At 40.3% G+C, this 21,287-nt stretch overlaps 1 protein-coding gene across 1 annotated transcript in view; it reads left to right on the plus strand.

Annotated features, from left to right (window-relative positions):
* PRKCD (protein kinase C delta) overlaps window positions 1-21,287 on the plus strand; it is a 96,462-nt gene that overhangs the window by 58,845 nt on the left and 16,330 nt on the right. The window contains exons 2-9 of the mRNA XM_066613518.1: window positions 607-743; window positions 4,470-4,669; window positions 6,921-6,981; window positions 13,720-13,876; window positions 16,123-16,154; window positions 16,603-16,688; window positions 19,087-19,216; window positions 19,638-19,738. Of these exons, the coding sequence (XP_066469615.1) occupies window positions 629-743; window positions 4,470-4,669; window positions 6,921-6,981; window positions 13,720-13,876; window positions 16,123-16,154; window positions 16,603-16,688; window positions 19,087-19,216; window positions 19,638-19,738 (882 nt within the window). The 5' untranslated portion in view covers window positions 607-628. The remainder of the gene's footprint in view (window positions 1-606; window positions 744-4,469; window positions 4,670-6,920; window positions 6,982-13,719; window positions 13,877-16,122; window positions 16,155-16,602; window positions 16,689-19,086; window positions 19,217-19,637; window positions 19,739-21,287) is intronic.

The following is a 21,287-nucleotide window of genomic DNA, read 5'->3' on the forward strand; positions in this document are numbered from 1 at the left end:
TTTTTTACTGAAGTTGAAAAACAATATCGACCAGAAGAATTCCTCCCCTGTTACTGGCCAGGTTTTAAGTTGATACCTCGATAGTGGAAAAAGTAAGTCAGTGCTTTAATTTCAAGTCTTCCTTTTAAAAAAAAAATGTAGGTAGAGGCTTCTTCACTTTTGCACCATTTAAAGGCATAAGATAGTGTTGTCTTGCTATTTTATAGTCTAAAGATATCTGTGTTAGGGGTGTGTATGTGGCTTTGATCAAATGAACTGAAATTCTTCCTGGTCTAACTGAATGAGACTCCCATACACAGAGCTTAATTTCATAAACAAGTTTAGAAAATCTGTTATGTAAGCTGGCTATCTGAGAATGTAGAACCAGAAACTATCCATTCAGTTTAATACTGTCATGCATCCAATGACAGCTATGCTACAAAGAAAAACATTTTCTTAAGTGGTTTCCTAAAAGGTTTGCCTGATCAGTGGGTGTGTATAAAAAAATTTCTGATACTAGTTTAAAGCAGTATTCATGGAGGCCCTTTGTGGTTTTATTGTGTTGACCCAGGCCAATGTTTAACATTAAGTTTGCCTTTTTTTCCCCCTTTCCTCTTTCTTGTATAGGTTCACAGTTGTGCTGTGAGCTATGGCTCCCTTCTTACGAATATCGTTCAATTCATTTGAGCTGGGTCCTGTGCAGAACCAAGGGGAGCAACTACAGCCTTTCTGTGCAATAAAAATGAAAGAGGCCATGACCACAGGTAAGAAAATTGATTCAGTTTATGTAATGGAGAGCTTCACTGCAGGACTTATAGTTCAATCTTAATTATGTTTACTGGGCAGTAAGTGCCACAGAGTTGCGTGGACTGTACTTGTAAGTGTGCATGAAAATTCAACCTTAGGATTTCAAGGCATGCAGTTTGTAGTCTGATGAGCTGCGAGTCATTCATTTTTATCTCAGTACAGGAGAGAGTGGGAAAAGGGTAGCTATTATATTAAACCTGTAGTTTAACACAGCCATCTGCATGTGAGTCATTTAAACTGAAGAAAGAACTATAAAAGTACCCCATATGTGTATAAACAAGACTTTAAATGTGTATGCTTTTTTGCAAGCAAGCAGTCTAGTATAATGTAAAAAAAATCTGATTAATGTGATATTGTTGCATTATTCTAAGTGTGAAACTTCACACAAAAATTGGTTAAATGGTGAAATGTTACCCCCCTCCCCCCAACTTGTATGCACCAACTCTCTCTCATACTATCATACTCACCATTGATGGTGTCAGTGGGGAGAAGGTACCTACCTGGCAGTCACATCCTCTTCACATGAGCTTTCTGAGGGTGAGGAAAGCTTACTTCTGACAACAAAATGGAAGGAATGCTGGGAGCCAGTTGTATGGCAAGCAGCAGTCCAAGGGAGATGGCAAATGGGTACAAGGGTATAGGGTACCTTCCACCTTCTTTGTTGCCTCTTTGTCCACTTCCTAAAGCAAAGTTTTCAACCCACCTCATTGCTGGGCAGGCCCTGCATAATTCCTTTTGTACAGTTTATTACATGTTCTAGTAGACTTCACTGCCCAGTTATTAGAAGACTGTTCTGTTTCCTAATAGTTTATTATATTGTCATAATCTATTATTCAGAAGACAAATTAGCAAGTCTGTTCAGGAACTGTGTTTCAGCTTTGTCATGCGAAGAGAGCAGTTTGACCTTAGTTTCTAACTTTTGAATGCTTTCAAAGATACTGTCTTTTGTAGGAAATGCCTCATGGTTCCAGCTAGCTGGAACTATCATTCTTTGTTTACAAAAAGATTGTTGATGAGTGCAAGAGGGAAGAACCATCTGTGTGTTATACTTTGAATGAGGATGTATAGGCTTACACTGATCCCTTTTAGATCTCTGTACAAAAAGCCATTCCACAATATTGAATGTTTTATGTATTAATGTTATGATTTGCGTAAAACATATATAACTATAGTCTGTGATAGGGGATGACTGATAAGCATATTGAATTTCTTCTGTAATAAGTTATATAATAATTTAAGAGCCATCTGTCTTTGGTTCTCTGTGCTGGTGTAATTCAGTTTTAATGGAATAATTTCTGAGATGTTTAGAGGGGTGACTATATTCTGCTTATACACTAAGGGCCCAGTCCTATCCAACTTTTCAGTACTGATATGCAGCCATGCCAATGAGCATGCACTGCATTCTGCAGTGAGAGGAGGCAGTCACAGAGACCTCCTCAAGGTAAGGGAATGTTTGTTCCCTTACCTCAGGGCTAAATAGGCACTGGAAAATTGGATAAGATTAGGCCCTGAGTCGGGATAACTCATGATTAAATTAATGAGGGTTTCCTTCAAAATCATTAGATACAGAACATCTGGGAATAATGCTAGTTTCTTCTTGGTGTAAGAGCCCAATTGCTGATCGAATTGGCTTCTGCCAGGTCAGTGAGAGTGAGTGCAGAGAGTAAGGCAAGGCTTACCAAGGAGAGGTAAAAGCAAGGGAAGACTGGCAGAAAGAACATCAAATTGAGTCCACTTGTTCAGACCAAACAGATTCAATACAAAAGCTTCAGTGGCAATCAAGTATTGTTACATGTCCTGTTCTGACCTATTATGTCCAAGAGTCTGGCTGAATATTGACAGTCTGGCTGAATATTGTGGTGTTTGTATATTTATCCTGCTATAACATTGGTTTACAAACAATGACTACCCATTGCCACTGTAGAATTATGGAGAAGAAAGGAGATGGAATTGGCTTTCATGAATGGAAACATTTGAATCCAGGTAAAAGCTTTTTGACACTGGTACAGGAGATAAAACAGAAGTCTGAAGAATGTAGAACCTCCTCAGGTGGCTACTTGTGAACATTTGAGGAACTTATTTAGCAAGCTAACTTCAACTTGCTTGTCAAAAAACTAATTTATAATGTTGATTTTGGCAGACCTTGCCTTATAAAGACAAACAAAGGTGCTATTTCTTACTACTGTTTGGACAGTTCGTCACATTGAGAAACAGCTGCTGGATCAACATAAACTCAATTATGAACTGAAATTCCATGTTAGAAACATTTTTAGATATTAAGAGCCTAATAACTCCGTCCATGGGCCTTACTGTTGTGCTATTCACTTTAACTGAAATAAGAGCCCAGTCCTATACTTCCCCACCCCCTGCTGTTGCAGCTGTGCCAAAAGGAGCATGCTCTATCCAGGCAGGGAGGGGGCAGATTAGGAGACTTCAGAGGGGAAAGAGGATTTTAATCATCTTACCCCTCCATAAGCTTCCAACTCTGCAGGTGGTCACCTCGGACCTGTACCACCTCTTGAGCTGGTGCAAGTCCAAGGAGAGGAAGGGGGCAAGAAGGCTGCAAAAAGGGGATGGGATCCAGTGTGCACCATTGCCGACAGATCCATCCTTTCCTGCAGCCTCCTAGCCCCCTCCTTACCTGGTCTTACTTCCCCTCCTGGTCTTACCCAGCCCAGTATCCGTAGACAGGTCTAATCACAGATGGGGAGCACTGCCTCCTCTCAAAATGGCTGCTGCTGAAGTGCTCTGTGCTCCTTCTGCATCCATTTTGCAACAGCAGAAGTTTCTTCCACCATGTTGCAAAACTTCCAGACCAATCTTGCATAGGATTATTAGGACTTCACATTCTTTCAAAAGCTAACAGGTGGTCTTAATCGGGACTATCGTTTGACTTTTCTGCACATTTCATTAAATCGGTTTTTTAATATGAAAGGTTGATTAATTTTAGCTCCAACTTATAGAACCAAATTATGCAAATATGTGTTGACTGGCAGAGAACTCACTGGTTCACTTAATGAGATTGAAACATGTGCTGACCTATATTAAAATAATGTTTTTGTATTAAAATTATATTTGCAGCAATGATATATAATTATAACATACTCTAAACCAGCGGTTCCTACTCAGACTTTGGGATTGCAGTAAGTCTTGATGGGGGCAGGGACTGAAACAGGCAGCTGTCCTGATGGCACCACAGCAGTTGCAGCACTACGGGGACCCAGGGGCTAGTACCCTTACGTGGGGGGTTATGGCTTCAAGAAGGGTTTAGGAGGCTTGCAGCCCTCTCTGCGTGCCTCCCTGCTGCTTGGAATTTGCATGAAAACAGGAAGTGCACTTCGATTACTGATTGGCACAAAAGGTGACTGCAAGCCTCCAAGACTCTCCCTGAAGCCAGCACAATGGTTCCCCCCCCCGGTCCCAGGGTACAAGATCCTGGGTCCCCGTGGTGCCACAATCACTGTGCCACCATCAGGGCACCTGTTTCTGGACCACCATCTTAACAGGGAATGACCCATTTCCAGTTCCCATGGTGGGTTGCAACCTGTCACTTTGGGAACAGCTGCTCTAAGCATCAACATCACCTCTTGCCCTGATTTAGTACAATGATGTTCAGTGTCCTGATGTTTTAAAAAGTGGTGAAATTAATATTAATCATGGTAACTTTTCTCCTGGCATTCTAGAGAGAGGGAAAACGCTGGTTCAAAAGAAACCTACTATGTATCCAGATTGGAAAACCTCCTTTGATGCCCACATTTATGAGGGGCGTGTGATTCAGATTGTTCTCATGAAGGCAGCTGAAGACCCATTATCTGAGGTGACTGTAGGTGTATCTGTTTTGGCTGAAAGATGTAAGAAAGGCAATGGAAAAGCAGAATTCTGGGTGAGTATGATGCCGTAAGAGTTACAGTTTTCTTTCTAGGACCAGTTTGTCATAAAGGACTATCTGATCTTATAGAAACCTGCCCATTCATCAAGATTGTCCTCAGAGGCCCATCTCTGGTTACCCCAGCCTTCAGAGGCAGGGTGGTTGATATACAGAGATAGAACTTCCTCAAAACAGGTGCTGTATTTATGAAATTCCCTTTCCAAAGGTATTTGGCTGGTACATTGCTAAATTTTAAGTACCATGCTGAATGGTTTACTTTGTACAAGCTTTTAATGGTGATGCTTGTGTTTTATCACTGTTATTGTAGATTTTGTACTATATTTATAACAAACTCTGTTGTTGTTTGCTGTTTTTGAGTCCACTTGACACCTGCCTTAGAAATTCTTGGAATTAAAAGGCAGAATATAAATGGGAGGAGAAAGAAGCTGTTTATTTCACTCAAATAAAAACAAACCTGCCAACTAAGCTACTGTTTTATCACCTTTAACAGCAATTAAGAGAGATTGTATGATATAATTCATAACCTTTATAATCTTTTTCCTGTACTCTGATGCTGCTGGGCATGTGACATTTTGGTAGTGGTAGAACACACCCCTATCCAAACCTAATGCGAAAACATGAGAATGCTGCTGAATGTGACAGCCCATGTTTAGTTCTTTTATCTTCCTCAGCAGTGTGTAGTTCTAACTGCCTCATTGCCTGACATCTTTATCCTGTCAATTTCCTCTACTTCTGCTATATATAATTGTCTGCCACTGACAAGGCCAGGAAAATACTCAAACTAATGAGACTGTAAGCTGATCTGTACTGTGTATTATGAAAGAAAAACTTAACATGGGGCTTAACCATTTTTGTGATTTCCAATCCTGTCCAAACCGTACCGTAGACAGTTGAAACCATACCGTACCTGTCCAAACCGTACCATAGACAAGTTGAAGGGCCAATAAATTAGACTGTTCCTTTGATCAAAACTGAATTTTTGTCAATAGTGAGTGTTATCTTCAGTTTGTCATAAACTCTTTTGTACAGGCTGGTAAAGAAATAGAACCTGTGATATTTGGGTTGATGTTAAAAGCTATGGAACCATGTCACCAGACAATCCTTATAGGGTACGCATATGTTAGGCACCTATGACGCATGAAGTTAGTTGTGTTTATCTCTAATGTTTTGAGAAGCTTTAGAGCAACCATTTTCAACCACTGTGCCATGGCACACTGGTGTGCCATGAGTGGTCCACAGGTGTGCCACAGGAATTTGGGGGAAGGGCCAATGGGGATGTGAGCCCCCCACTGGCAGCCTTGTGTGCCTTGTCAATTGTCAAAAACCTGATGGTGTGCCTTGACCATTTTAGTGCCTTGTCGGTGTGCCACGAGATGAAAAAGGTTGAAAATCGCTGCTTTAGAGCAGGGGTCTCCAAACCCCGACCTGGGGGCCAGATGCAGCCCACAGCAAGCCTCTTTCCAGCCCACAGCCAACCACTTGTCCTCTAAAAGCCTCTAGCCCACTCAGCTGAACATGACCAGAACTGTGCTCTGATTGTGTCTAGAGGGTGTTCTGAGGGCCAGAGAGGTTGAGCCAGAGAGGAATGAGCCCATTCGTTCATTCATTTACTCATCTAAGTTCCATCTCTAATTTTTTTCAATTTTATATTTTAATTTTTTTCCCGGCCCTCCACACCACGCCAGATATTTGATGTGGCCCTCTGGCCAAAATGTTTTGAGACCCCTGCTTTAGAGTATTAACATTGTTCTTTATGGCTCAGTTCAAACAAAAAAGGAAACCATGGCTTCCCTCTGTGATAATAAGAGCCAAGAGCTCATGTTCTTCCCCTCTTTCCCTTTTGTGCATGAGAAGTGAATGAAACCTCCAGTTTTCTCTTTGAGAATAAAACACTGAATTACATACAAACTTGGAACCAGGAGAAAACCATGGTTTGCTTTTTGTGCATGAGGAGGAAGAAAGAGAAAATGTGCAAGCCCACTGGCTTTCCTACATTTGTTCTTGTAGCTAGTTTCCAATTGACCATTGCAAAAGTAGTCTCAGAGAAGGAAAGCTATCTGTTCCTTAACTCGAGCTTTTACCTAGAGTACACTTTAACCCATTTTTATCTGACCCACAGCTGTACACATTTGGTGCCTGCTGCGTATAACGTTGGGCAGAAATGGCTTCATGCCATGTAGGAAGAAATGATTAGAGGGATTTACTATAACAAACATGTAATCCATTGGTTTTTCTTTCATCTTAGCTTGATTTGCAACCTCAAGGGAAGGTATTGATGGCTGTGCAATATTTTCTAGAAGATGGAGGTAAGATTTTTTTTTTTAAATTATTACTATTTGTTTCCAGCACATAGCAAATAACCTCACATAATTTGGGACACAGTGGAAGTGACAAATTCTTCAATTCTGTATTTTCAGGAAATGGTGATGTTCTGATCCTTGTATTTATACCACGTGTGCTCTTGGTAACCAAACTGAAAGCTTTGTGTGTATTTTCTTCCTCTACATAGAATTTGAAATCTTGAATAATTCCAATTCCACCAAAATGCTATAGTGTCTATAGTAGAGTACAGTGATTCTCAAACCCTGAGGGAGCTTTACTCCCTCAATAAGTCTCTGTGGGGAGGGGCAACGGCAGGGAAGTGATCCCAAGGATTGTGTCCCTAAGGGGGACAAAGGGGGATGCTTACACTTACTTGGACTGAATAAGGACTTCTGGAGGATGCAGGCGGTGCAGGGAGCCCAGTGCAGCCCTCAGCAGGGTTCCCCGAGGCTTGGAATCTTGAAACAGAGTGATTTCAATGCACCTCCTGCAAATGGGAAGTGCTTTGCAGTTGCTCCGTTTTAAGATTCCAAACCTCATGGAGTCCTGTGGAGGGCTGTGCTAAGCTCCCCGCACCTCCTGCATCCTCCAGCAGTCCTTATTGAGTCCAAGTAAGTGAAAGCAACCCCTCAGGGACACGATTCCTGGGATCGCTTCCCTGCCTCTCCTCTTACCCTGCCCCTTAAAGGGATGGGGAAATGTTACAAGAACTGAAATTTAGTTTCAGTTCTAGGAATCTCCAGGTAGAATTGGAAGAAATCCATGCCTGAAACTATTCAAACATGTGCTGTTCTACTAAGCTGTGTTGCCCTCACTTCCCTGTGTCATCTATATCAGTGGTTCTCAAACTGGTGGGTCATGACCCACCAGTTTGTGTAAAGGTTCTCCCCCGTCCCTTTAAGGGATGGGGAAAGGGGCAAGGGCAGCAATGCAATCCCCAGGATCACACTGCTAAGGGGTGTGTGTGTGAGAGGAATCGTTTTACTCACACAGGGCTGCAGGAAGTTGCAGGAGGTGCAGGGAACCCCGCGCAGCCCTCCACAGGGCTCCTCGAAGCTTGGAACGTTCAATAAAAGCAAGCGCAAAGCACTTCCAGTTTCCAGGAGGTGCTTTGTAATCACTTGTTTTGAATATTCCAAGCCTTGGGAAGTCCTATGGAGGGATGTGTGGGACTCCCTACACCTCCTGCAACATCCTGCAACCCTATGTATCTCTCTCACCCCCTTAGTGACATGATCCTGGAGAGTAAATCAGTAAACTAAAATTAAATACTTGCTGGATGTTTCCTTAGTTTTCAGCAATTCAGTTTAAGATCTGTTTTCAGCAATTTCAAACAGTATGTTGCCCAGCAACTTAAATAATTTAAAACTACAACTGTGCCTTCGTATTTAATAATGAATTATAAGTTTGGTTTTAGTCAAAGGGCAGAGCAGGGAGTTGTACATTGAAAATTTTAAGAAGTTATTTAAGACTTAAGATTTAACTTAAATAAGATTATTTATTTTATAATTTATATAACTATAATTATATAATAATAATAATAACTAGGTATTTATATACCACCTTTCTGGTCATCGAATTACTCCTCCAACTTTATTCAAGGCGGTTTACATAGGCAGGTATTTCTAAATCCCTCAAGGGGATTTTTACAATCATAGAGGTTCTCTCTTTCAAGAACCAACAACATTTCAGAATGGATCTTCCTGGTTTGGTCTCACTTCTGGCCTCCAGTTCTCCCACGCAGGCTGACAGGCAGCTCCATCCCTCACATGGAGGGCAGCCAAAACGCTTCTTGCTCACACCAAGAGCAGGTGGAATCACTCAGCTGGGCTTGTCAGCTACTTCAAGGTCTTGCCATTCCCAGCCGTTCAGGGAGCTGCTGGTGTCCTCAAACTGGCAACCTTCTGATGTTATCTTCGGGCTAATGGAGGCTCTACCTTCTAGACCAGACCTCCTGCCCAATTATTATATATAATCGCTCAGTTATATATATAACTATATATTATAATTATATCTATGCCTAATAAAGGTCGATTGTGATTGATATTATAATTATAAAAATAAATAATATTTTATATATATATATATATATATATATATATATATATATATATATATATATATATATATATATAAAATAAAATATAAATAATTAAATTATAATTATATATAATTATATTTTATAATTTAAGATTTATTTAAGCATGATACAATTTTCTTATCTAAGTTATTTAGTGCTTTGTAGAAGTTGAGAGTTAATCTTAATCCCCGAAGTTTAGGTCAGAGAAAGTTATGTGTCGCCCAACTCATGCTATAATACAATTACAAATGTCATGTCACTCCAGGCTAGTGACATATTGACTGAAGATCTGTTCCTTGACTGCCTCTACTTCCACAGGGAGTACTTCCTAGTGAGTTGCAACATGCTGCAGAAGCACCTCTGGCTGCTTCCATCTCCAGCCAAAGCGCTCAGGTTTTTTATTCTCCACATTACAGACCTAAGTGGTGTGATTTCATCTACTTGAATGTCCAACATGACTGGTCCTAAAACTGTTCTTTTTTTAAGCAGACAGAAAAGATATTCCTGGAAGGGTAGAAATAAATACTATTTACAAGGTACAAGCTGTACTGTCGGCATACACTAGAACTGGGGTTCCACAAATGGGTTTCCCATTTTTCAATTGTATATAATTGGTGGTTATAAAAAGCAGGTCTGGTTGCAGAGGTCTTTGTTTATTTAAATGAAGTTATTGACCTTATCCAGTCACAGAACTTAGCACCATGGTGGATGGTTTACTTTAACATCGCATAACTCCTCTATGTGTTAAAGTAGCTCTGAAGGCAGCTGGAATAACTTTCTCTTTCTGGACTTTGAATTACCATGTTGCTGACATCAGCTTCAAAAAGAAGGGGTTTGTCAATCTTTCTTTGAAAAATTGATAGTTCAGTAGAGGACAACTTTTTAAAAGTTGCATTGAGCGATTTAACTTTTTCAGGGAACGGGAAAGATTGTCCATATATTCAGTTATCCAAATGTGTGTGTTTCTGTGTATATTTTGTGAAGAATGCTTAATGGATATATATATATATAACTTTGAGAGGGATGTCTAAAAAGTTGTTGCCTAATCCTGGAGTGTTTGCTCCAGTGGTGAATGGGATGAATTGCAGTGGTCCTCCACTTCCTCAGGGCACCTAGTAATTTCAGTGAGAACTATCCAAGAGGTCTGAGTGAGATTCTATTGCTTCTTTATGCAGATAGGGAAAATTGGATTTTGGGGAAAAGGGGGGGAATGCTGCTACTCTGTTTCAGCTGAACACAACTTTTTCATGCTTGTCTCTATCCATTTTCAAGGGGTGCTGTGAAGGAATTTGCAAAGTAAAGTATGAAAAAGTGGCTATACAAAACAAAACAAATAATTGTGGGTTGTGTAAAAGTAGCCTTATCTTTATTGTTACTTTTGTGTGTGTGTGGAGTCCACTGAAAAAATTCTTGTCTATCTCTTTACTTGAGAAGAGTTGACTTTCTAAAATGCAAGGAAGTTTTTTTTATGAGAAAGTTGAAAGCCTCAACTTTCTCCCCCCAGGCTAAAGGGAAGCAAGTACAAAGCCATTTGCCCTGCAGCCGAACTGGAAGTTGATGCATGAACTCAGCATTCAGAGAGGAAACGCTGACCATTGGAACCCTCTGTCATTTTGTTTTTGTGGGGAGCCTGAGGTCTTTTTCAAAAATTAAGTTTGTGCATTGCTGGGGTCCTGGTATAGAAGAATTCTTTCCTGTCCTCCTCATGGATCTTTTTTGGCATCCAGAAAACTCATGGCCATGCATGAGTCACTGAATAAGGAAAGTGGTAGTACATGGTGCTAACCATTAGTTCCTGTTGAAAGTAGCATGTAGCTCTATTGAAATATGCCACTTTCCTAATGTGATTGAGATACGCTTACAGTAAAATGAAAGGTGCAGTGAAATACACTTGGTAGATGCAGCAGTTCAGTGTGGAAGTGAACCATTATTATTATTCACCCAAAAGCAACTGTTTTGAATGTAGCAATTATTGCTGCAGTTCTTATGGCTGCTAGCATTTGTTTCAACGGTTTGTAATACCTGTCATTTATTTTGGAATAGTGTATCACTTGACCTACAACTTATTTTAAATGTTATGTTCAATTGTTATATTATGAAGCAATGATATTTCAGAAAGATTTTATAAAAGGCCATTTTCTAGTTTCACATGCTATGAGCCATATTCAAAAATCTTCATTTGACTGAGAACTGTATTTTTTACTAGTGTTTTGTTTTGTTTTTGGTCAACTATCCTCTTTGTCAGTTCTTCTTTCCCAGCACCCCACTTTATTGATGCTGCTTCTCTCTCTGTAACAGCCCCAGCTGAGTCTTCCAGGTCCCTACAATGTCAATTTCTTCCTTGCTTCCATCTCACATTTCTCTTGTATTTTTGCCCATTGAAAATGAACCATGTGGCTTAAAGACATTTCTTTTTACTCTTGCCTTCTGAGTTTCGGGCTTTTTAATACAGATATTTAAGACTCTTGTGCATAAGTTTTATGGGTTTGTGTTTTTAGTGCATGCTGGTTTTCTATTCTTTGCTCCTGTCTTTTAATGAGATTTTTAGATTGTATACTGTTTTTAGGAACTGTTAATATTTATATTTACATTTTTATATTGTATTTTATATTGACTCTTTGTAAGTTGCTTTGAATATCTACTAGGGAAATAAAGCAGGATATAAATATGTAAAAAAAAAAAATTCATGCTCCACCTCCCTGACGGGGCGGGCGAGACGGGCCGGTGGTGCGCCCTCTGCTCGGTGGCCTCGGGATCCCACCTCACCTAAATTTGTAAATAAATAAAATATGGAAATTGCAAGCAGTGGCATAGCTAAGGCAGATCCAGGGGCATACAGGGCCCTGGGTACCACACCTTGAAGGGTGTCAAACCAGGCACTCGGAGTGGTTGTGCATCACTCTGAATGGCCAAAGGCTTTTTTGCCTTCCCCCCCCCTTTTTGAGGAAAAAAAAGAAAAGCCATCAGCCGCTTAGAGCAGCACACAACTGCTTTGCGCACACCATAACCCAGAAGTAATTGGTAGTGATGTCAATGTTTCACTACAATTACTTCCAGCTCGGGCACTTCCAGGGGGATGACATCACAAGTTATGGGAGCCAACTATGCCACTAACTGCAGGTGGTTTCTGAAACACAGTTTGGCTCCCTCTTTTGTATGTCATTAAGTATAGTTTGACAAGCACTTAAGGATATTTTGAAGTCAGGGGGCTTTGAAATTAGCAAGATTTAAACGGTGATATTGCTTCAGTGTAGTGTGTTTTCATTTACTTAGGGCACAATCCTAACCCCTTATGTCACCGCTTTCCAGCACTGCCATACATGGGACATGTGCTGCATCCTGCAGTTGAGTGTCATTCATGGAGACCTTATCAAAGTAAGGGAATGTTTGTTCCCTTACCTCGGAGCTGCATTGCCCTTATGTCAGTGCTGGAAAGCACTGACATAAGGGGTTAGGATTGCGCCCTTAGAGAACCCACTACACTGCAGTATTACCATCTTTTATGTCTTGAACTTGAAAAGTTGGGCTGAGAGGTAAATACTAGTAATTTTATCCTCCTAGATCAGGGGTCTCCAAACCTTTTGGCCAGAGGGCCACATCAAATATCTGGCGTGGTCTGGAGGGCCAGAAAAAAAATTTGAATATAAAATTTAAATAAATAAATTGGAGATAGAACTTAGATGAGTGAATAAATGAATGAATGGGCTCATTCATTCAACCTCTCTGGCCCTCAGAACACCCTCCAGACACAATCAGAGCGCAGTTCTGGTCATGTTCAGTTGAGTGGGCCAGAGGCTTTCTGGGGACAAGAGGTTGGCCGCGTGCCGGAAAGAGGCTTGCTGCAGGTCGCATCTGGCCCCTGGGCCGGGGTTTGGAGACCCCTGTCCTAGATCAGTGATTTTCAACCTTTTCCACCTCAGGACACACTGTCAAGGCATAAAAAATGGTCAAGGCACACCACCAGGTTTTTGACAATTGACAAGGTACACCATGCTGCCAGTGGTGGGGAGGGGGAGGCTCACAACTTCCATTGGCCCTACTAATAAATGACCTTCCCCAAATACCAGTGGCACACCTGTGGACCACTCACGGCACACTAGTGTGCCACGGCACAGTGGTTGAAAATGGCTGTCCTAGATGATTAACACTGATTAAGCAAATACCTGTTTCTGAAGAAAAAATGCTGGAAAAGTAGCATTAACAACATGTTAAGCAATTATCTGTTGCATCTTAATATATTATAGTGTTCTAACATCTGAAATTTTGTGATAAGCATGATGGGGAGAGTTTGCTTTTAAAAAAATTTTTGTTCAGTTTACAGTTCTTTAACATAACTTGGGTCATTTATGCCGTAGTTGTGCTTGTCATTGCTATGTATAGTATTTTCTCTTAGACTTTGTTTGCAGTTAGGGTGTCTGGCCTACATCCCATGTTTTTGGGTTTTACTGAGTTTTTGAGTTTCACTGAGCCTGTATATGTCCTTGTTTGTTCCTGTGGATTTCAGATTACTCCAACAGCAATAAAGAACTATAATAAAAGTCTCAGGAGTGGGAAGGGAAAAGAACAAATGGTTTTCATACATATCACTATAGAGTGAAACAACTATTCCTTCCACAATTTCTCTCCATGTCATTACTTCCAGATTCCAAACAATCAATGAGGGAAGATGAGGGAACTGTGACTATAAACAGAAGAGGTGCAATCAAGCAGGCCAAAATCCACTACATCAAAAACCATGAGTTTATTGCCACCTTCTTTGGACAGCTTACATTTTGCTCTGTCTGTAGAGATTTTGTCTGGTAAGGAAAGTGTGTGTGTGTGTGTGTGTGTGTGAGAGAGAGAGAGAGAGAGAGAGAGAGAGAGAGAGAGAGTAAGCTCTGGTTTCAGTCTGGAACTGAAGAAATTCAAAGCAATTATTCTGGAGTTTAGATGTGAAGGAAGCTGTTTTGAAGTCCATCAGTTATTTCATCCCTTTATGTTCCATGTTATGCCATTGTTAGAACAGGAAGGAGCCTTTTACAGCATCTTCTGCCTTGGTGATTATTCTAGACATTGGGTATTGGATTTATTTAGATATTTCTAACCTTGGTTTCTGCTGTTTAGTGTGGAAACTAATAAATAATGGCTTTCTTTATCATTGCTTTCTTTAAAGCAATCTTTGTATATAATTCACACACACACACCCAAAAACCTAATGTGCAGTTAACTCTTCTCTAGAATAATTTCACTCTATCTCTTGAAGGACCTGATGAGGAAGATTTTGGCAGCCTTCCTGAAGGTCTACAGGATTTAGGTAGGCTTCTTTAGGCAAGGATCTGCACTGCAGAAAAGAGCAACAAAATGGTAGCAACAAACAAAAAGATCAACTGTAAAAAAAAAAAAAGCAGCATGCATACACAATTGTACAAAAACATAAAAGCACAAACATAAAAAAGAGAGCTGCAAAGATGGTATTCCCAATGCATTTTGATACTTTTTATATATTGAAGTGTTTGGATAGTTTTTAAATTAGTTGTCTTGTAGTATGTGTGTGGTTATAAGAAATTTGATTGCTTGCATATTGTAATATGCCTAATGCTTTCTTTTGATTGCTTTTACAGGTGTATTATTTTCCTATAATTAAGATACTGTCAAAATACATTGGGACACCAGTTCCTGCAATTTTCTTTTCTATGTGTCTACTGCAGAAAAGACTAGTTGCCTGTCTTTAAGAAACTAAATCAAGATTATAGTTCATAATGGGTGCAGGATCTTCCTTCTAGGGAGAGGCACACTTATATTTGTTAGATGCAGACCATTCATAGCTTTAACAGCAAAACCATGAATTGGTTCAGATCCTGTTAGCTAATAAATTGAATCTGAATTGGTTGTCTGTATCTGTTTTCCAGATCCAACCAACAGATATGGAAACATTTTGTATTGGCTGAAGCTTCTAAATAATCTCCAAGGCAGATTGAGATAGAATAGTCCATGGTCTGAGTCCATGATACTGCCACACTCCTGAAACTAAGTAGGTGTGGGTCTGGTCAGTGCCTGGATGGGTGGTTACCTGGAAATTCCATGTACGCTTCCTTGAGTTCAATGATGGAAGAAAAGTATAATATAAATGTAGTCAATCAAGGTTATAGGTAAGAAGGTTGGTTGGCCCTATCTTCTGGTGCCTTGGATGTGAATAATATATTCCTGGACAGTACTCATGGTTCGAAAATGAGTGTCATGTCCTGAAGTGCTCCCATGCTGCAAACTTTCTCCTCCTGCAAGAATAATGTAGCCCTGCCTGTGACTCATTAACCCATTGGTCTATGACAGTGGTTGCCAAAATGTGTGTCGTAGCCCACCATTAGGAACCAAAACTCCTTAAGGGGAGTGGCCCAGGATTGGGTCCCTGATAGCACTGCAGCAGTAGTGGGGCTGCAGGGACCCAGGGACATTTCTACGTTTCTGGAGGTGTCCTGCAGCTTCCTGGGGGGTCCTGGAGGCTTGCAGCCTCCTCCATGACTCTCCGCACGGCAGCAGCAAGCTTCATTCTGCTCTTGTTGCTCATGTGTGGTTTGTGATCATGTAAACTGGTAGTAAGCTCCAAGAGCAGAACAGAACTCGCTGCAGCTGCATGGAGAGTGGTGGAGGCAGCTGCAAGCCTCCAGGTCCTCTGGGAGGCTGCAGGACACCCCCAGGTACATGGGGATGTTCCTGGGTTCTTGCAGCACTGAAATTGCTGCGGCGCTGTTGGGGCCACTCCCATCCCACTGTTGCAACAACTCACACTGGTCTCAATGTCCAAGTAGGACTTCGGGAACCACTGGTTTAAGAGATCTAGGGTCATCTACCAATATTACTTCCTTCTTACATGAAGTGAATTTAATTTTTTTCCATGTGGGGCTGAGTATTGATGTCACTTTCAAAACTGAACTTCAGTTTAAAGGAAGAAAGATAAAGATTTCATGGGAAGAAAAGCAGCATTGTGTCAAAGATTTTGAGCTGATATATTGACTTGTATGGAGTCTGACTTTTTTATTGCTTACATTTACCCTTCTCTCTTTTACAGGGGGCTCAACAAGCAGGGATACAAATGTAGACGTAAGTTTGTCGCCTTTAAATTTTTTATTATTAAGTAGTGTGAGACTTCAGCTGATGTGGTTTGAGCTGTTGTTTTGCCACTGCTGCAGCTGATGTATGTTCATAGGTTTGGGCTTCAGTTTTCAGGTGCAAGCATTGCCATGCTAATATGTTGCAGCAAACCAATGAAGTATCTCCTGCTACTAACAAATATAGTGTGATTCATTATCCCTACTCAAAGTATGATTCTAATAATAAAAGCTTTATAAAGCATTATTGTCAGTGAAGTAAGCAAATTATAAATAATAAAAATGCTCAATGAAAGTGGAAGAGAACCAATGTAGCTTCCTCTGTTCTCTGAACTAGCAACATTTCATTTTAAATTTGAGATTATAACATGCAAACCGTGTTACATTTCATGTTTGGAAAATAAATCTAATTGTGTTTTTCTATAATTGCTCTTCTGAAGAATGCAATGCTGCTATTCACAAAAAATGCATCGATAAAATTATTGGGAGATGTACTGGCACTGCCGCAAACAGCAGAGACACAATGGTAAGCAATAATATCATTATGTATTCAATGGCAAAAAAAAAAATTAGTGTTCAAGGAAACCACATATTTACATATGCAAATTGAGTGTTCTTATTTACCTTTAAGTGTGCAAAATATTTGATTTCTAAGAGGCAAGTTATCCTAATATACTTTATTTTGACTTTCATAAGGAGAGAGAAGAATAGAAGAAGCAAAGGAATAAGACAGCAGGGATAGATGTCATGTATCAAATTGTTTTTCATGTGAAAACTTGCTTGATGAAAGTTACTCCTTCAACAAGAATGCAACTAAGCAAATCATACAAAAATGTTATATTTTTTTTTGTCCAAGCTCTGGGCACTAATCAGAGCTCAGACGGAATGGACTTAAAAGCCTCTAAAATGTGGTTAATTTAGATGACCATGCTTCAGGAAGTTATCTGAACCAGATGAGTTAAAGGTTAGACACAAGTGTATTTTAGATACTGTGTAAACCTTCCCCACCATTATTATTGTTAGGGGCTAAGAGAGGGCTGAGGGCCTAATCCTATCCAACTTTTCAGCACTGGTGCAGCCGCAGTGCAGCCCTGTGGTAAGGGAACAAATGTTCTCTTACCTTGAAGAGCCCTCTGTGACTGCCTCCCCACCAAAGGATGCAGCACACAACCCATTGACACAGCTGCAACGGCACTGGAAAATTGGATTGGATTGAGTCCTAAGGCAGGAGTCTTAGGGCCCATTCTGACTGTGCAGCACTGGAGCCATTAGATTTATGATTTTCTCTGTAAACCACTTTGTGAACTTTTTGTTGAAAAGCGGTATATAAATACTGTTGTTGTTGTTGCAACCACAACGCCAGCCCCAAGGTAAGGGAACAAATGTTCCCACGCCTTGAGAAAGCCTCTGTGACTACTTTCCCACCACAGGATGCCGTGCATGGCCCATTGGCAGAGCTGCACTGGAAAATTGGATAGGATTGGGCCCTTACTTGGGTAGCTATTGGAGGGTTACAGAAAATATGCAGGGAGTGCCTATAAGCCATTGAATTCCCTGCAGTTCTTAGAGCAATACAAATCTGCTGCTGCAGGTTTTTGTGCAAAAAAAAAAAAAAATACACAGATGAAGTAGATGAAATGTTGAGGGGACACTCAAAAGCATAATGAAAAGCAGAGGTGACTTTTAATGACTGCAAAACCAAAACTGAATTGCTTATTTTGACTGAGCTCTAGCTGAGCTCTAAGTTTGGGAAGGGATAGAAAGTTATGTGAAGTTTGAAACTTCCATTCTAATGTGTATCATTTATCAGGGTCTTATTAGTACCTTGAGGTTTATTTCTTTTGAATGTCAGTATTAAAATGGTTTTTGGAACAAAGTCTTAATAACATAGAGCACATCATGATCGAAGATCAGATACCAGCACCTTCTTTAGATCAATATATGAGCAGCATACTAAGGCAATAGGGAACATGTGGGTGTCCTTATCTGCTGTCCCAAATGGGAAGAGCTTTATACACTTTGCACTCAAAATTCCAATTTCTGTGCCAGTGAAAAACTGAATTCTATTACCTGAATAAATTATACCTGCATTTCATAGTCTCCCAGATCCAATGGGACTAGTAGCTTCTTTACTTTGAAAAATAATTTTGACACTTATTTGGCGAATAAGGGTTATACTAATATGGATGATGGGTTCAAAGATGTGGCTAATGTGTCAAAATTATTTTAATTAGATACGTATGTATGCTTGTTACTCATCTCAAGTCTGTACGCTGAGTACAGTATTACCTCTTAGAAAGTTGCTTCCTATAACATTGTTTTGTTACACAAGTCTTCATCCTAGAATTAAATTTTCCAGTATTTAAAAAAGTTAAAATCCATAAAACTTCAAAACTTAAAAATATCTGAGCTGTACTTTTTAGCCAATGGGAGCTGCAAATAGCATGAGGCCAATTGTTTGCTATCAGGAAATGCTTTGGGATAAGAAACTGTGGGTAGATGCCTATTCAACAAGAGGGACACATCCCTCTGCAGTTCCAAGGATGAGTCATGACCTGGCTCATCCTATCACCTTCCATGAGATGCCATGTAGGAGGAGTGACAGCAGGGGGTCAGTTATGCTGCAGGCTCAGCCTAGTACAGCATTGTGAACACATCTACATTAGAACAGTATTATAAATACTTTTTGTAATGCTGTTTCAAACAGCATTGTGTTTTCCAAGAACATATTCTCAGTGTTAAGCGGTATTACTGTATTAGATAAAGAAATAGTAATTTTTCTACTTTCCTCTCGTACATGATTTGAATTCTTTTGAACCCTGTGAATGATCACATATATTAAATTTAACTTTGCACTGGTTAACATGCACATGAGTGAAGGAATTCTAAACATTTGTTTTACTTTTTTTGTATAAAACCTGCAGTTTCAGAAGGAGCGCTTTCATATCGATATGCCTCACAGATTCAAAGTGTATAACTACATGAGCCCTACCTTTTGCGATCATTGTGGTAGTCTTCTCTGGGGACTAGTTAAACAAGGATTAAAGTGTGAAGGTACTGTCTGTTTTTCTGAACTACTACTGACTATGGACAAAAGAGCAATGCTTGGGTGACTTATGAAGGGAAGGGCTGAGTTCTATGTTTACAGTTCTTTACATAGCTATTTTCTAAATTTTCCACACACTTCTCAGGCTGAGGTGGGTACCTGATCTATCAAATGTATTCAAAGTGGAACAGAGATGTATGGTCTGCAAACCAAGTGCTATTCTGCTGTTTTTCATTTTAGGAGCAATTTGCTCCTTTTTAATATTGAGAGTAAGGAGAGGAAAGATAAATTTTATATTTTGTTCAGATCTCATTCAGTGAATTACAGTACTCACATTCTATCAGTGCAGTCCTACTGAAAATAAAAGAGTTAGTAATGATGCTTATAATCTGTGTTCATTCCTACTAATGCTGTTAATTTATTTCTTAGAGTGTGGAATGAATGTGCACCATAAATGTCAAATGAAAGTGGCAAATCTATGTGGAATCAATCAGAAACTATTGGCAGAAGCTTTAACTCAAGTTAGTCTGGTATGTCTGGTTGGTACTACTATTATACTATATTTCCCTTCCTAATTTTAATTACCACATGAAAACTTGCAGCACTATTGCTGTAATCATTTGGTAACCATATCTATATTATCTTGCTAAATGGTAGGACTAATCTTAGCACTGATTACCACAATTCTATGCCTCCTATATAAAGATTTTCTGTTTTGCTTGGCAAAATAATACAAATCTGGTGTGAACCAGATTTCTGAGTTTATTACTTCTACATTATGGTAATCATCACTTAGTAAGTGATCATCCGTATTGTCTCTTAACTGTATTATCTATATTAATTTTGTATCAAAGAAGGTTAGTCATGTTGAAGTCCCATTGAAATTTCTGGGACTTAACTTAGAGTCCAATCCTGAGCTTGTCGCTCCGGCTTTCCGCCAGGGTGCACTGTTGCAGATGTGCTGTAAGGCATGTTTTCAAGGCTTACTGCCGGGCTACCACCTGTGCTAGCCCAGCACTGGCTGGCACTGGGCGAGCGCGGGGCGAGTGCCCGGCCTCCGCTGCTCTGCGGTCTCATGAACTGCCAAGCCATGAAGAGGAAAGCAGGGGTGGGGCAGAGGCAAGGAGAAGGTGTGACGTGGAGGGGGGAGGTGGCCGGGGGCATGGAGAGGACAGGCGGAGGCGTGCTGGGGGGAGGGAGCGGGAAGGCAGAGAGGCGCGTCCAGTGGAGCACCATTCCACTGGATCCTGTCCATTCATGTAGGGTTCGGTGCCCTACACGTACACCTTTACCTTACCACCGACCTTTTGGTCGGCGGTAACTTGAATAGCCCCATTGTGGGACTGTTTCCCTTACCCGAGAGATTAGAACGAAAGTCCCCTTCTCCCAAGGCAGCGCCTGCGGCAGCCCAATACATGTAAGATGCAGAGGCAGCTGTTTTCGGTACTGCCAAAGCTGGGCACTCTGGGCAGCTCAGGATTGGGCTGTGAGTCACATCTAACTTTCCTCACTGATTTCAGTGATGCTTTGTCATGTCTAACTTTCTTTAGATACCACCCTCTACATCTCAGTAACAATCTGGGTTGAACTTTTATGCATTCTTGGAATGAAGTTTTTTGTTTTTTTAATGCAACTTCCCTTTAAGTGAATGGCTTTATTATTGCATTATAATTGCAATATAATTGCATTATATAATTGCATTATGACTTTGCATCCTAACATTGATTTGCACAAAAGAAAGGCACTTCTGCCTGTGTAAGGGAGAGCTGATTTCCCCTCCACCAATACACATTTAAGAGACTCACCAGAAGCTTACAAATTCATGCTGTGAATCTCTCTTGCAATTTCATATCCCATACTGTTCTGAAAGATCCCCTGACTCTCTGGAGTGGATTTTGGATGCTGTTAGATGTGCTATGGGTAAGAGGGGGGAGAAGTCCTTTTGCTTTAGCATTAAGATACAACTCATAGTCAGAAAGTGCAATACTCTGGCGCATTGACTGCAAGTATATCTATACATAATGGAGTAGAAGTTCAAATTTAGTATACACTTTTAATCTATTAGATTTTTAGAACTCC

This window comes from Tiliqua scincoides, chromosome 2 (genome assembly GCF_035046505.1).
Source record: "Tiliqua scincoides isolate rTilSci1 chromosome 2, rTilSci1.hap2, whole genome shotgun sequence".
Taxonomy (NCBI): Eukaryota; Metazoa; Chordata; class Lepidosauria; order Squamata; family Scincidae; genus Tiliqua; species Tiliqua scincoides.